Source organism: Bos javanicus, chromosome 1 (assembly GCF_032452875.1).
Source record: "Bos javanicus breed banteng chromosome 1, ARS-OSU_banteng_1.0, whole genome shotgun sequence".
Lineage (NCBI taxonomy): Eukaryota > Metazoa > Chordata > Mammalia > Artiodactyla > Bovidae > Bos > Bos javanicus.
The window spans coordinates 83,600,386-83,617,015 of NC_083868.1; the positions used below are offsets into that span (position 1 = coordinate 83,600,386).

A 16,630-nucleotide genomic window follows, 5' to 3' on the forward strand; every position below is an offset into this window, starting at 1 on the left:
AAAACAATGAACTGAACCTCTATCCACACCAGACCCAAAATCGACACAAAATGGATTCACAAGTTAAATTTAAGACCTAAAACCATAAAACTGGAAGAAAGTATAAAGGGCAAGATTTTTTTATATCTGTCTGGGCAGTGATTTTTTGGATCTGACACCAAAAACAGAGGCAATAAAACCAAAACAAGTAGAACGACATCAAACTAAAAAGCATTTGCACAGGAAAGGAAACCACCAACAAAATGAAAAGACAGCCTACGGAATGGAAAAAAATACTTCTAAATCATGTATCTGATAAAGGGTTAATATTCAAAACATGAAGAACTCAAAAAATACCAAAACAAAAACAAAACAAAAATATCTAATTTATAAATAGGCAGAGGAACAAACTCAACTTCCAGTTACAAACAAGTCATGTAATGTACAGGTAATGTATAGCTATGGTGACAGATGGTAACTAGACTTATTGTGGTAATCATTTTTCAATATATAAAAATATCAAATAACTCTGCTGTCCACCTAAAACAAGTATAATGTTGCTAGATCAATTGTACTTCAATTAAACAAAAATATTTTTAAGGAGATATAGATAAACATATTAACATACACACAGGAATATTATTCAGTCCTAAGAAAGAAGTAAATCCTGCCATTTTTTACAACATGGATAGAAAGACCTTGATGGCATTATGGTATGCGAAATAAGTCAAGCAAAGAAAGACAAATACTGCTTGGTATCACTTCCATGTGAAATCTAAAGAAAAATCAAATTCTTAGAAGCAGAGTAGAAAAATGGTTATCAGGAGCTGAAGAGTTGGAGAAACTTTTCCATTTTAAAAAAACCCTAAAATTCAGGCAATATTTAATAGCCATATTACCTAACCAAAGTAAGTCTTTGCAGTTAACCCTTTTCTTTAAACTCTTTTTTCAGGGTGGGGGGGGTAGGCCTGAAGAGGCATTCCCTTGAAGTTTTTTTATTTTCTAATTATCAGTCAATTTAAAAAAAAATCCTGCTTTTCCTGCTAAGTGGGTACACTAGGTAGAAACAAACTAGCATACTTTATTCCTGGGTTAGGAAACCTCTAGCCTGTGGGGTGATTTCATTCAGGTTCAAAAGTGCTAGAACTCAGAACTCTTCTGTTTCCTACTCATTGCTGTCAAGGTTCCAAGTGGTTTCTTTGTCTTTAAAGAAAACAAGTCATTTCCCTAAGTACTAACCATGGCAAAACTAGAATCCTTAGCCCTTCCTTTTGAGGCTCTGGCTTTACTTCATTAAAGAAAGAAAGAAAGAAAGTGAAGTCACTAAGTTGTCTCCGAGTCTCTGCGATTCCATGGAATGTAGCTTACCAGGCTCTTCCATCCATGGGATTTTCCAGGCAAAAATACCGGAGTGGGTTGCCATTTACTTCATGAGCCCCCCTTATAACATTCTGTTGGAAAATAAGGTCATGGCCTTCTGTACATTCATCTATGTCTATGGTTATCCTTAGCAATACAGTGGGCCAGGTTGCCTAACCCAGTTTTTCTTTAGGAGTACTCATGTCCTATCTTTATCTTTGCTCTTCCATATACAAAAGCCAGCCTATGAATTTAATGAACCCTATCAGCACTTTAATCAGAATATCTACATATCAACTTAGGAAGAAGAGATATCTTTACAACACTGAGCTTTCCTATCCATGAACATGCCATACTGCTCTAATCATTTAGTTCCTTCATGTGTTTCAATAAAATTTTTATTTTCATAAAAGGCCAGCATATCTTTTGTTTATTATGCTACATTATTTATTGCTAGAGTAAATGTATCTTTTAAAAATTGTTTTCTGTAAGTTTGTCATACAGAAACAATCAACTTCTGTGTATTGACGACGATGATATTTAGCTGCTAAGTCATGTTCAACTCTTTCGCGATCCCATGGACTATAGCCTACCATACTCCTCTGTCCATGGGATTTCAGGCAAAAATAGTGGAGTGGGTTGCCATTCCCCTCTCCAGGGGATATTCCCGACCCAGGGACTGAACATGCATCTCCTGCATTTTGGCAGGCAGATTCTTTACTACTGAGCCACCAGGGAAGCCCTCCTTACTACTTTTAAAGTTTAAATCTCTATGTCTTTTCTTTTAGTTGTTATCTTAGATACTCTAACAAGTATTGTTAACAAAGTCTAAAGTAAATCAATATTTTTACCCTCTTCCAGAACAAACAAGGACTTTATAAGTCTCATCCCAATCATTCCTCATTATTTATAAAGTCCACCTGTCCTTAAAGCCCAAAACCCACAAATTACACATAATTGTTTGAAAATGTCATTAACTGTTTCTCCCCAGTCTTTTTGTGGCCTGGTGAGCCTACCTGAATTTCTAGTTTTGGCCTTTTCTGGGCTGACATGTCTTGTACTATAGGTGAGACCTCAACACAACACATTAGTTCTCTTAGCTAAATGCATGCTAATTCTAAAATAACTTGTAAAACAGAAACCTAATTGCCTTAGTCATATTTTATGCTTCTATTTAAATACTACAAAGACTACTGAACATCTCTGTATTATCCTGAGATTCTTAATGTACTTTCTGTTTGTTATCAGTGGTTCATTAACTGGGATTTGGAAGACTCCCCTGACATCTGATTCCCCTCCCCAGATATTCAGTGTAATTCTGAATCCTTTAGTTTCAATAATTGAATCTAATTTAAATTTTCATAAATATATCAATTTATTCACCAATCAACATTTACTGAACACCAACTACTGTGAGACACAAAAACAAACAAGATACACTTTCTAAAGAGATTCCAGTCTGATTTGGAAAAGATATATGAAAATTGGAAATAATGATACAATGTTACAAAAATGACAAGCAGCATGGAAGAAATGCCTAGTGAGGAGAAGAGCAAAGAGTTCTGTGAGGAAATAACAGGGGCGGTGACCGAGAGTGTCAGGCTGCGTCAGCACAGGCGTGGTCGAGAGGAGCTACCCCACATCCGAGGTCAGGGGCGGTGGCCAAGAGAAGCACCCCACGTCCAAGGTCAGGCACGGTGGCCGAGATGAGCTACCCTACGTCCGAGGTCAGGGGCGGCAGCCGGCCAAGCTACCCCACACCCGAGGTCAGGGGTGGCGGCCGAGAGGAGCGACCACACGCCGGAGGTCAGGGGAGCCAGCCGAGAGGAGCAACCCCATGTCCAAGGAGCGGAGGCTGCACAGGCACAGGAGGGCCAAGAGGAGCTATTCCACGTTCAAGGTCAGGAGGGGCGGCCGTGAGGAGACACCCCTCGTTCGAGGTAAGGAGCAGCAGCTGCGCTTGCTGGAGCAGCCGTGAAGAGATACCCAACGTCCAAGGTAAGAGAAACCCAAGTAAGATGGTAGGTGTTGTGAGAGGGCATCAGAGGGCAGACACACTGAAACCATAATCACAGAAAACTAGCCAATCTGATCACAAGGACCACAGCCTTGTCTAACTCAATGAAACTAAGCCATGCCGTGTGGGGCAACCCAAGACGGGTGGGTCATGGTGGAGAGGTCTGACAGAATGTGGTCCACTGGAGAAGGGAATGGCAAACCACTTCAGGATTCTTGCCTTGAGAACCCCATGAACAGTATGAAAAGGCAAAATGATAGGTACTGAAAGGGCAACTCCCTGGGTCGGTAGGTGCCCAATATGCTACTGGAGGTCAGTGGAGAAATAACTCCAGAAAGAATGAAGGGAAGGAGCCAAAGCAAAAGCAATACCTAGTTGTGGATGTGACTGGTGATAGAAGCAAGGTCCAATGCTGTAAACAGCAATATTGCATAGGAACTTGGAATGTCAGGTCCATGAATCAAGGCAAATTGGAAGTAGTCAAATAGGAGATGGCAAGAGTGAACGCTGACATTCTAGGAGTCAGTGAACTAAAAATGGACTGGAATGGGTGAATTTAACTCACATGACCATTATATCTACTACTGTGGGCAGGAATCCCTTAGAAGAAATGGAGTAGCCATCATAGTCAACAAGAGAGTCTGAAATGCAGTACTTGGATGCAATCTCAAAAACGACAGAATGATCTCTGTTCGTTTCCAAGGCAAACCATTCAGTATCACAGTAATCCAAGTCTATGCCCCAACCAGTAATGCTGAAGAAGCTGAAATTGAACAGTTCTATGAAGACCTACAAGACCTTTTAGAACTAACACCCAAAAGAGATGTCCTTTTCATTATAGGGGATGGAATGCAAAAGTGGGAAGTCAAGAAACACCTGGAGAAACAGGCAAATTTGGCCTTGGAGTATGGAATGAAGCAGGGCAAAGACTAATAGAGTTTTGCCAAGAGAATGCACTGGTCATAGCAAACACCCTCTTCCAACGACACGAGAGAAGACTCTACACATGGACATCACAAGATGGTCAACACCAAAATCAGACTGATTACATTCTTTGCAGCCAAAGATGGAGAAGCTCTATACAGTCAGCAAAAACAAGACCGGGAGCTGACTGTGGCTCAGACCATGAACTCCTTATTGCCAAATTCAGACTTAAATTGAAGAAAGTAGGGAAAACCACTAGACCATTCAGGTATGACCTAAATCAAATCCCTTATGATTATACAGTGGAAGTGAGAAATAGATTTAAGGGACTAGATCTGATAGACAGAGTGTCTGATGAACTATGGACGGAGATTTGTGACACTGTACAGGAGACAGGGATCAAGACCATCCCTATGTAAAAGAAATGCAAAAAAAGCAAAATGGCTGTCCGAGGAGGCCTTACAAGTAGCTGCGAAAAGAAGAGAAGCGAAGTGCAAAGGAGAAAAGGAAAGATATAAGCATCTGAATGCAGAGAGATAAGAAAGGCTTCCTCAGCCATCAATGGAAAGAAATAGAGGAAAACAATAGAATGGGAAAGATGTCTTCAAGAAAACTAGAGATACCAAGGGAACATTTCATGCAAAGATGAGCTCAATAAAGGACAGAAATGGTACGGACCTGACAGAAGCAGAAGATATGAAAAAGAGGTGGCAAGAATACACAGAAGAACTATACAAAAAAGAGCTTCACGACCCAGATAATCACAATGGTGTGATCACTCACCTAGAGCCAGACATCCTGGAATGTGAAGTCAAGTGGCCTTAGGAAGCATCATTTCGAACAAAGCTAGTGGAGGTGATGGAATTCCAGTTGAGCTCTTTCAAATCCTGAAAGATGATGCTGTGAAAGTGCTGCACTCAATATGCCAGCAAATTTGGAAAACTCAGCAGTGGCCACAGGACTGGAAAAGGTCAGTTGTCATTCCAATCCCAAAGAAAGGCAATGCCAAAGAATGCTCAAACTACCGCACAATTGCACTCATCTCACACGCTAGTAAAGTAATGCTCAAAATTCTCCAGGCCAGGCTTCAGCAATACGTGAACCGTGAACTTCCAATGTTCAAGCTGCTTTTAGAAAAGGCAGAGGAGCCACAGATCAAATTGCAACATCCACTGCATTATGGAAAAAGCAAGCGAGTTCCAGAAAAACATCTATTTCTGCCTTATTTACTATGCCAAAGCCTTTGACTGTGTGGATCACAATAAACTGTGGAAAATTGTGAAAGAGATGGGAATACCAGACCACCTGACCTGCTCTTGAGAAACCTATATGCAGGTCAGGAAGCAACAGTTAGAACTGGACATGGAACAACAGACTGGTTCCAAATAGGAAAAGGAGTATGTCAAGGCTGTATACTGTCACCCTGCTTATTTAACTTCTATGCAGAGTACACCATGAGAAACGCTAGGCTGGAAGAAGCACAAGCTGGAATCAAGATTGCCGGGAGAAATATCAATAACCTCAGATATGCAGGTGATACCACCCTTATGGCAGAAAGTGAAGAGGAATTAAAAAGCCTCTTGATGAAAGTCAAAGTGGAGAGTGAAAAAGTTGGCTTAACGCTCAACATTCATAAAACTAAGATCATGGCATCTGGTCCCATCACTTCATGGCAAATAGATGGGGAAACAGTGGAAATAGTGTCAGACTTTATTTTTTGGGGCTCCAAAATCACTGCAGATGGTGAATGCAGCCATGAAATTAAAAGATGCTTATGCCTTGGAAGGAAAGTTATGACCAACCTAGATAGTATATTGAAAAGCAGAGCTATTACTTTGTCAACAAAGGTCCATCTAGTCAAGGCTATGGTTTTTCCAGTGGTCATGTGTGGATGTGAGAGCTGGACTGTGAAGAAAGCTGAGCGCTGAAGAATTGATACTTTTGAACTGTGGTGTTGGAGAAGACTCTTGAGAGTCCCTTGGACTGTAAGGAGATCCAACCAGTCCATCCTTAAGGAGACCAGTCCTGGGTGTTCACTGGAAGGACTGATGCTGAAGCTGAAACTCCAATACTTTGGCCATCTCATGGGAAGAGTTGATTCATTGGAACAGACCCTGATGCTCGGAGGTATTGGGGGCAGGAGAAGAAAGGGATGACAGAGGATTAGATGGCTGGATGGCATCACTGACTCGATGGACATGAGTTTAAGTGAACTCTGGGATTTGGTGATGGACAGGGAGGCCTGGCATGCATGATTCATGGGGTCGCAAAGAGTCCGACACGAATGAGTGACTGAACTGAACTCAACATTCTTAAGCTGTTGAAGATTTATGTCTTTATCCATTCCTAAACACTTGGCAAAAATGATGATGCTCCTATTAGACAGCATGAGACATACCGTTAGATAGCCCTTTAGCTTGGAGGAATTCTGTCTTCAAGACCTGCTTTATAACCTTTTGTTATAAATTTAAAACATTTCAATTTGGGTAACCAAACAAACATTTTTAGGAATTAGGTAAGGCCCCTAAGGATAGAACTAGGTCAGAAGAAGTCAAAGTTCCTCCAAAGTTATCCACACTTAAATGCTTAATAAAATATATAAAAGTGGGACCTCCCTGGTGGTCTAGTGGTTGGGACTCTGTGATCCCTATGCAGGGGGCCTGGGTTCGATCCCTGGTCAGAGAACTACATCTCACATGCTTCAACTAACACCCGGCACAACCAAATACGTGTTTTTAAAAAATACATAAAACTTCATGTCTGCAAAAATTTTTTTTACTAAGCACAATTTTATTCCATGTCAAAGATGAACAGATACAATGAAGGAGTCTCAAGTTTCTGGACCTTCATTTACTTTTAAAACAACTAAGAGTTTGGGAAAAAGAATTCCTGAAGCCTATTCCTACTATAATACTATGATAATAATACGCCAGAATATTACCAAAACTGGATGATTGAAAATGAGACAATTCGACTGAATACTCACTTGGACACATTGCCCACTACTATTGTTTTCTTTACAAAAAGTCGTGAAGTCTCATCTCCTGTAAGATCAGTATTCCGCTGCTCTGTTTTATGGGAGCCAGCAATACTAGAAGTATCCTAGAAAAAAATCATAATCAAATTTCATTTTCAATTTGTATAATTTTCAATAAGTAGAAACCACAAAATCATACAAGGTACAAATGGACTAACTCAATTTTTCTTTTTTTTAATTACAAAATTCTCTGGTTTTATGGCTCCTCTCAGAGTATGAAAGAATAATTTTACTGTAATTTTTCTATTATAGAAAAAGTCTGTACACTGTAACTCCACATATATGTGTGCTTTTAATAGTCATACATAGCAGCTTTTATATGCAAATAGGATGTAGAAGAATACATAGGAAACTACTACAAAGGTTACCTCTGGGAAATGGGAATGGGTGACAGGGTCAATGAAATTTACCTTTTTTCCAACCTTCCGTACTATTACAAATTTTTCAGTAAGAAGCAGTTTACATATAATGGTTAATTTAAAGTTTGACTATGGAGAAAGACAGCCAGTGTTTAAGACTTGGACCTTACATTTACTGGATGTATCATCTTGGTAATCACTTAACTTCTCTGTCTCAGTTTCCTCATCTATAAAATAAGGGTGATAATAGTATGCATCTCAGATTGTTTTGTACAGTTCTTAGAAAGTGCCTGGTACACAGTAAACACTAAGTATATTACATAAACATGAGCATGTATGTTACATAAAAGATAGCAGCCTTCTGAACCCTATGACTAGCATGACCTAAATTTATCTTAATTAAAAAAGAAAAACATATACAGTATTTCCCCATAATTTATACAACAACTAAATCCAAATATTAACAGTTCTGATTTGGGGTAGTTTAATTACGAATGACTTTTCTGTTCTCCCTTACTTTTCTGTAGTTTAAAATTTTCAACAATGAACTGAATGAATTTGTAATCAGAATTTTTTGTTGGGGGGGGGTGGCGGTGAGTCATGCCACACAGCATGTAGGATCCTAGTTTTCCCGACCAGGGACTGAACCCATGCCCTCTGCACTGAAAGTGCAGCCTTAACCACTGGACTGCCAGGGAAGTCGCCAGAAAATATTTTTATCAAAAATAACCAAATCTTTGATGTCTGAGTATGTGGAAAGCAACCTAGGAATTTCCTCTATCACAGAACATCTGGTTGAGAAAAACCACTGGTCTTTCCTAATGAGGATTTGATAGTCAAGTATTATACCAAGAATTTCATAGCAGTGTGAGACGGGAATTCAAATAACAAACTGACAGGATCAAAGAGTAATAAACAGTTTTCAATTCTACTTATTACTTTTCAAGTTTCTTTCAGTTATTAAAGCATCTTAGAACATTAAATTTCAAAGAGGAACTACTGAAGAGACACTGCTCTTGAGAGAATAAACCTGATAAAGTAGAAAGACCTTGGGCAAAGTTAAGGTACTGCCAACTCCTCAAGGTTTCTTTCCTCCTATCTACATGAATGGCATCTGGGAGAGTTGGGCAATGATCAGAGATTTGAATTGTAAAGTCAGAAAGACAGAGGTTTAATTCTCAGTTCTGATACTTGTGGACAACTATAACCTTAACCTCATAGAGACTGAGTTTCCCCATCTCTAATAGTGATAATCAACTTATATCTTACAATTCCAATAAAATGAAATACTGTGTGTATACTTAATAAATATTGGTTCCCTTCTCTTTTGGCTCCCTTCCACCCATCCAACTATATACCCTTCCAGTATTTCGGCTTGGTCTCTGCTCCGTGTTGCTTGAGAGTCTTTCTTCTATATCCATATTGCTGTTAGTGTCTTTGTCAGATAAGAAGTCATTGTGTTGAGATAAAGAATCACTTTCTGAATGATTGGCTGATGGTGTTTCTGATCTCTGATTGGCAGGAGATGATGACCTAGATGGTGATTCCAAAAATTTCTTGATAGCAGGATGATTAAAAACCATTGTATCACATGTCTTTGATCCCTGCAAAAATGAAAGTAAGCAAAACAAACTTTAAATCATATCCAGCGAAAGTAGGCAAAAATTTGATCTTTCCAAAAAACCCTTATCTATTTCGGGATCATGGCTGTGCTGTGCTTAGTCACTCAGTCGTGTCCGACTCTTTGTGATCCCACGGACTGTAGCCCACCAGGCTCTTCTGTCTACAGAACTCTCAGCCAAGAATACTGGAGTGGGTAGCCATCTCCTTCTCCAGGGATCTTCCCGACCCAGGAACTAATCAGGTCTCCTGCACTGCAGGCAGATTCTTTACCATCTGAGTCACCTATCCCCATAAAATAGAGTCCAAATCAACAAAAACTGCAGAATGAGAAATAATTATGCAAAGGTCCTAACACTAAAAGCTAAAGATTCAAGTTCTCAGAAGGTAAATGAAAAGTAAAGATAAATATACACTAATAGTAACACATGGAAGTCAGATTTGACTTTAAAAAATGTCTCATATTGCTTGATTCAAATACATCATCCATTCTAAATAAAACACTCCTGTAAGAAATATAAAGATTTTTAAAAAGCATATATAAAATGACTCCCACATAGGACAAAGTATAGCACAGTCCAGCACTGAAGCCAGCCTGGGGTATTTTTTGTGTCTTATTACTTACACATAAAACATGAAGAGTTGTTACTTGCTACAGATATACTGTACTACTGATACACTGTAGTTACTTCCAAGAAGTGAGTTTTAGAAATTATTTAATTGAAATTAAAATAATTGTTTTAGTGAGTAAGAGAGTCAGAGACTAGTGTTTCAGAATTCAAAGCAACAAAGCTTAATTTCAAAAATAAAAGTTTACTTTACAGCTATAAATGTATTTTGTTAGAGGAAACTAAAAATAAATTTTAAGTGGCAGATCATGATAGACAAAATATACTTAAATATCCTTAAATAAATCCTAATCAGAATATAACAAAAATCAGTGCATTTGAGACCATCAAATAGCACAGTTCAGTACTGTTAAATAGTTTTTTTTAAAAAAGGGCAACAAAACATCAAATGAATAACCAGCTCTTCAGAGGAGCTACAGTCCTATGTAACACAGCTGCTAGTGCTCGACGTCCATCTTGTTGACTCCAATGGCAAGCTATATAACAGATGACATTGGAATCTGCCCTGGGTTGAACAGTTATCTCCCACAAATTCTTGTCCACCTAGAACCTATGAACATTTCTATTTGAAAATCAGTTCTTTTCAGATGTAATCAAGTTAAGATGATGTCATATTGGATTTGGGGAGGCCTCACTCTGGTGGCTCAAATGTAGGAGACCCAGATTCAATCCCTGGGTCGAGAAGATCTCCTGGAGAAGGAAATGGCAACCCACTCCAGTATTCTTGCCTGGAAAATCCCATGGACGGAGGAGCCCGGTAGGCTATAGTCCATGGGGTCGCAAAAGTCGGACACGACTGAGCGACTTCACTTCACTTTCACTCAAATGACTAGTGTACTATAAGGAAAGTTGGATACAAAAAGAAAAAGAGAAGACACGTAGAGAGAAAAGTCTATGTGAAGTTAAAGGCAGAAACTGGAATGATGCAGCTACAAGCCAAGCAATGCCAGGTACCGCCAATAACCACCAGATGCTAGAAGAATCCTTCCCTAGAGTCTTGAGGGAGCATGGCCTACCCAACACACCTTGATCTTGGCCTGCTAGCTTCTAGAAGCATGAGATAATAAACTCCTGTTGTTTTAAGCTATCAGGCTTATTGTAACTTGTTATGGTAGCCCAAGAAAAGTAGTTCAGACTCTAAAATGTAATACGGAAACTTCTGCAGTAGAAGAAACTACTACTATCTAAGATTAATCTCATATAACGCTTCAAATTTCTCCAAGTATCATGGATAGCCTAAAGCTCCACGGGATGACAAGACGACCCATACATGACAGGTATCTCTTATCAGCCGAAACCACAGGGAATGGCGGAAAACAGTATGCCACCACACTCCCCTCCACGAACCCTGACTGAATCCTGTCAAAAAAAAAAACCAGCTTTGAAGATATTCTGGGGAAAACTGAGAAAAAGCTGAATATGGATTGGTTATCAAATAATATTAGGGGCTAATTCTCTTAAGTATTATGACTACACAGAAGACAATCTTAGGATTAAGTATTTGGGGATGAAGCATCATGATGCTTAGAACTTACTTTTTAAGGTTTCAGAGAAAAATAAAGATGATAAAGTAAACTTGGCAAATTGTTAAAATTGTTGAAGCTAAGTTATGCATAAACAAGTACTTATTTCACCTTTTCTATATATTTGAAAATTTTCCAAAGTAAGCAGGAAAAAAATCAGGACTTCTTGAATAGGGTAAATCTGCTACTGCTACTGCTAAATCACTTCAGTCGTGTCCGACTCTGTGCAACCCCACAGACGGCAGCCCACCAGGCTCCCCCATCCCTGGGAATTCTCCAGGCAAGAACACTGGAGTGGGTTGCCATTTCCTTCTCCAGTGCATGAAAGTGAAAAGTAAAAGTGAAGTCGCTCAGTTGTGTCCAACTCTTAGCAACTCCATGGACTGCAGCCTACCAGGCTCCTCTATCCATGGGATTTTCCAGGCAAGAGTACTGGAGTGGGGTGCCATTGCCTTCTGCCATTCATTAGCAGTAAAAGAGAAAAATCAATCGATCTATAATTTACGCCAAAGCCAACTATAAGGAAATGAACAGGAATAAGGCAAGTTAAAACTGAGTTACACTCATCTTTGTATCTGCAAACCTAACAACAGTGCTAAAAATTAAAGAATTAAGTGAAAGAAAATAAAATGTTAGTTATCATTATTGACAGTGCAGAGAGGTATACCTGAAGGATATGAGTGAACACAATGATAACTGTATGTATTAATATATACCCAGGAAGGCAGGCTAGGCTTCTTGAATTCAAAAGGTCAATATGAGAAATTTTTGAAGGCAGGGATTCCACATCAACACTAATTTCTCTTCACACATCTATATAGGTGGTCAGAAATGACTGCTTACGAGGAAAACTTACCTCAGAAACTTTCAGAAGTCCTGCAGAAGCATAGTAGTTTGCAACAATGCAGGCACGAAGTTTATCCATCATCCTTCTTGCCTCAATCAGTCGCTAAAATAAATGTTATTTTTAAAAATGGAAATAACAGAAGATATATACAAATAATTCATAAATAAGAAATGCAAATGACCCCAAAAAGTAATCAAAGAAAAACTAATAGAAACGACCATTTCCACCTCAGATTGGCAAAATATTTAAAAGGATGACAAAATATGATGTTTGCAAGAATATATAGACATATTAATAAGTATGTATATTCATTGAGAAATGTCCACAAAGACATTTATTTGTGGTTGTCCACAAAGCACAAGAGCAAACAGGAATTATCTTTTGGGATAGAATTTCAAGTGATTTTTTTCTTTATCTTTTTCCACCATTTCATTTGAAGAAAAAAAAAAAAACAACATAGGTCTTTCTCCCGTGAAATGCGAAAGCACCTTTTAAAAGAACATCAAAGGGGAAAAATACACTGTAATTCTACTTCAACAGATTTTTTAAAGTTCATTACATACAGTTTTTTCAATAGTTTTGTTTTTTTCACTGTAAGATCATTATACCTGGTCAATGACCTCAATTTCATGTTCCTTATTCTTCATTTCAAGTGCAAATTGTTCCTTGATAATAGTCTCAATTTTCTGCACAGCAGCATCTCGAGCTGCACAAAGAACATAAAATAATCCAAGTCAGTATGCAATTAGTCAGTTGCTATCTTGATTCAAGCAACAAAAGCAATCCCAGAACAGTACCTCTGAAGTGGGGAGCCTAATGATGATCACCACAACCAATAATGAAAAGTTAACATCACTAATATTCAAACAAACTGATATTATGTTTTCTGACACGATACACTGACAAGACTCCACCGCTCTGTGGCACTCCTTCTAAAAATGCTGTCTCTAACCACAGTGAACATCAGACAAACCTAAATTGAAGGACACTACAAAATTAACTGGCCTATATATTCAAATATTAAAGTCAAGAAAGACAAAGAAAAGTTGAGGTGACTACAAGAGACTAAAGAGATATAACAACTAAACCAACTGCATGATTCTGGAGAGGGGGCAACAGTTATAATACTGGGACAACTTGTAAATCTTGAATGTGAACTGCAGATTAGATATGATGTAAAATGTTAAAATTTCCTACTTCTGATCACTGTACTGTGGTTACATAAGAAATCTGTTCCAAGGAAATATACAAGTGTTTACAAGTGTCTAATATATCTTCTGATGACTTAGAAAAAATGATGTGCATATATATCTGCTTGCACAAATGCACATGTGTGTTTGGGTTGAGGGTGGGAGCAAAGAATGATAAACTAAATGAGGCAAAATGAAAACAACTGGTAAATTAACCTGGGAAAAAGACATGCAAGTTTTCCTTGTGATTTTTCTGACTGAAACCATATCAAATTCAAATTACCAAAAAAGAAAAAGAAACCTATGATGATTCTGAGAGAAACATGTGTTGACTTCCGAAAAACCATAACCTTAAGGGAGAAAGTAAAGAGTTAGCTATAAGGAGAGGCAGTCTGTGACCTAAGAACAGTTCAAAAGAAGGCAGAAGGTAGATCTAGCAAGCAAGTCAGTAGTTTCTGATCACAACTATCTGAAGGATACAGCAAAAAAGACACCTCTGAAAGCAATTTAATTCAGATGATGACTATTCAAAGTAATATGTAATTCAAAGAGTTAAAATATACTATGAAATGTTGATTGATTACAAGAGAATAAAAAAAGTTGAATGATTGCTTGAAAAACCTGGGATTTTGCATAATGATGCTGTGTGTGTAATATGAAATAACTACCACCCAGGCTTTGGGGTGTTTAAAAAATTACAGAGAAAATTTGGACCCTTGATCACCCATGTCATTTTCTCCCCATAATATATGCCACTAGACTAACAGTTTAAAACTAGTGCTAGCATAAGCATTCTTGTGGATATGCCTGCATTGAAGCAAATGACTAGCTTTCTTCATATCTGATGAAAAGAATATTGCCTAGTTTTATGGTATGTATCCTTGTATACATAAACCCTGTATATAGAAAGCAGCTGATAATCTTAGGGGAGGCTAAATAAAAGTCAGAGAGACTCTTATCACTGAAGGTGGATTTATCATAAGCTCCTCAGAAGTAATTCTAAAATATCTCTTTCATGGAACAAGGAAAAATAACGCTAATAAAATGTTTGGGAACATGTTACATTAGATTTAAATTGAAATTATGATGTTTCCTAAAGCAGCTTTCCCAATTCTTATTTTCATTATAAAAATTGATATGCCATGCTATACATTTGAATAATGAATTTAAGTTTCATGATACTTTCATATTTATTGGACTTGTTATTGAAAGCAAATAACATATCCTTCTAAATAAAATTACAACTGAATCGGAAGAAAAGCTGCAGTGAAATGTTTCTATTATTTGGAATTTGATTTGATAACTTTCAGTCCACAGAGACTTCTGGGGTCCATATGGCTTGACTGCACCTACACAGACAGGAGTTTCCTTCACCATTAACCTTGGGGTCCTTGATGTTTGTGGAGCTGCAATACCTTATGTATGACTCTGAGATCTTCAACTAGCTGTACTTACATAGATTTATTATTTAAATAAATAACAATATTTTGTTTTAAAAACTCAAATATAGCCACTTTTTTTTTGAGATAGCTTAAAACATTCTGGGTAATTGTAGATGATTTGGTCTTCAACTAATTATATGATCTTAGGCAAGTAACTTAATGCCTAAGTTAATGTGCCCCCACCAGAGCTAAGTACAGAGATCAGAGTTTCCCAAATCTCCATCATTTATATTCCACCTTCAAGTTACCTACCACATCTGAGAACCATGTGAAATATCTAAGTAAGGCCATTAAATAATATTCTTTAAAAATGTCAGCTCTTGGGTTAAATAAGGAGTTTGGCATGAATATATACACATTACTATATGTAACTTAGATAACAAACAAGAACCTACTGTACAGCTCAGGGAACTCTACTCAACATTCTGTGATAACCTATATGAGAAAAGAATCTAAAAAACAAGGAATATATGTATAACTGAAACACTTTGCTGTATATCTGAAACTAACACAACATTGTAAATCAACTATACTCCAATAAAGCATCTTCCCAGGTGGCACAGTGTTCAAGAATCTGACTGTCAACACAGTAAACACAGAAACACAGTTTTGATCCCTGGGTCAGGAAGATGCCCTGGAGCAGGAAATGGCAACCCACTCCAGTTTTCTTGCCTGGAGAATCCCATGGACAGAGGAGCCTGGTGGGCTACAGTCCATAGGGTCGCAAAGAGTCAAACGTGACTGACTGACTATGCATGCGCACACACACTCCAATAAAATTAAAAATTTTTTTAAAGTTAGCTTTATCCTAAGCAGTAGCCATGAGACTACAAGTCAGAAGAGATCATTATCTTTTCTATTGACATTAATATTATTAAAATAAAACCCTCAATTCATGTACCACCTATAATCATTTCACATTTTAGTATACACATTGCTAAGACTAAGATCACATCCAACATACAATGACAGCGAAAACTTATAGCTTGTCTCATTATTAATGCTTTCACAGTGTACCTGCTTTATGTTCTGGCCTTTGATGGTACACATGGTATATTACTATGAAACAGAGTACTTAGCTAATCCCTCTCATAAACTTCTTCAAAATATACACAATAGTGGAAATGCATTTCATTTAATTTCCTATAAATCTAACAGGAAGGCATATGTCAACAAAGAAATAATTTCCTAAGGCAGGTGAAATTCTACCTGAATTCTCAATTGCTTTATGCCGCTTATTCGGAAGGGCCACAGATACATCCTCATAATCAGGGTCAGTTTCTTTGATTGTTCGCTTGATGCCAGACATGATGACATTCGTTCTTCACTGTGAAGCAATAATACATTAATTAATAACACTGCTTGGTCTCAACACTTATATGTGTACACAAATACAAAGGGAATAAATATTATATAATACAGAAGCTTGTAAGTCTGTGTAAATACACACACATCCTTTTTAAAATCAAAGGCATAACTTCAAAAGTTCACTGAAAAAAAAATCATCATCATCTGTTACAAAACACGGATTTCCCTTTCAAGAGAAAATACTTTAACAAGGCAACACATTGTTTAGACTTTCCAAAAGAAGCCTGGCTTTCACAGAATGGCCTTTGTAAGGAAAAGGAAAGAAACCAGATTTTCATGAAAACATGGTAAGCTCCCACAGTATCCTGGAATCCACAGTACATCGAATGAATTACA

The 16,630-nt window shown here is 37.8% G+C and overlaps 1 protein-coding gene across 13 annotated transcripts in view; it reads right to left on the reverse strand.

The window, feature by feature from the left end:
- Positions 1-16,630, reverse strand: part of YEATS2 (YEATS domain containing 2) — a 103,450-nt gene that overhangs the window by 66,681 nt on the left and 20,139 nt on the right. For 12 of the 13 annotated variants that reach the window (XM_061414407.1, XM_061414424.1, XM_061414390.1 and 9 more), the window contains exons 2-6: positions 16,136-16,253; positions 12,903-13,000; positions 12,304-12,396; positions 9,034-9,279; positions 7,266-7,381 (exon numbers count right to left, since the gene is read on the reverse strand). In XM_061414407.1, coding sequence (XP_061270391.1) covers positions 7,266-7,381; positions 9,034-9,279; positions 12,304-12,396; positions 12,903-13,000; positions 16,136-16,235 — 653 coding nt within the window. In that variant the 5' untranslated portion in view covers positions 16,236-16,253. Of the gene's footprint in view, positions 1-7,265; positions 7,382-7,845; positions 7,903-9,033; positions 9,280-12,303; positions 12,397-12,902; positions 13,001-16,135; positions 16,254-16,630 lie in introns of those variants that run through there. The other variant, XM_061414441.1, reaches the window with a different exon arrangement.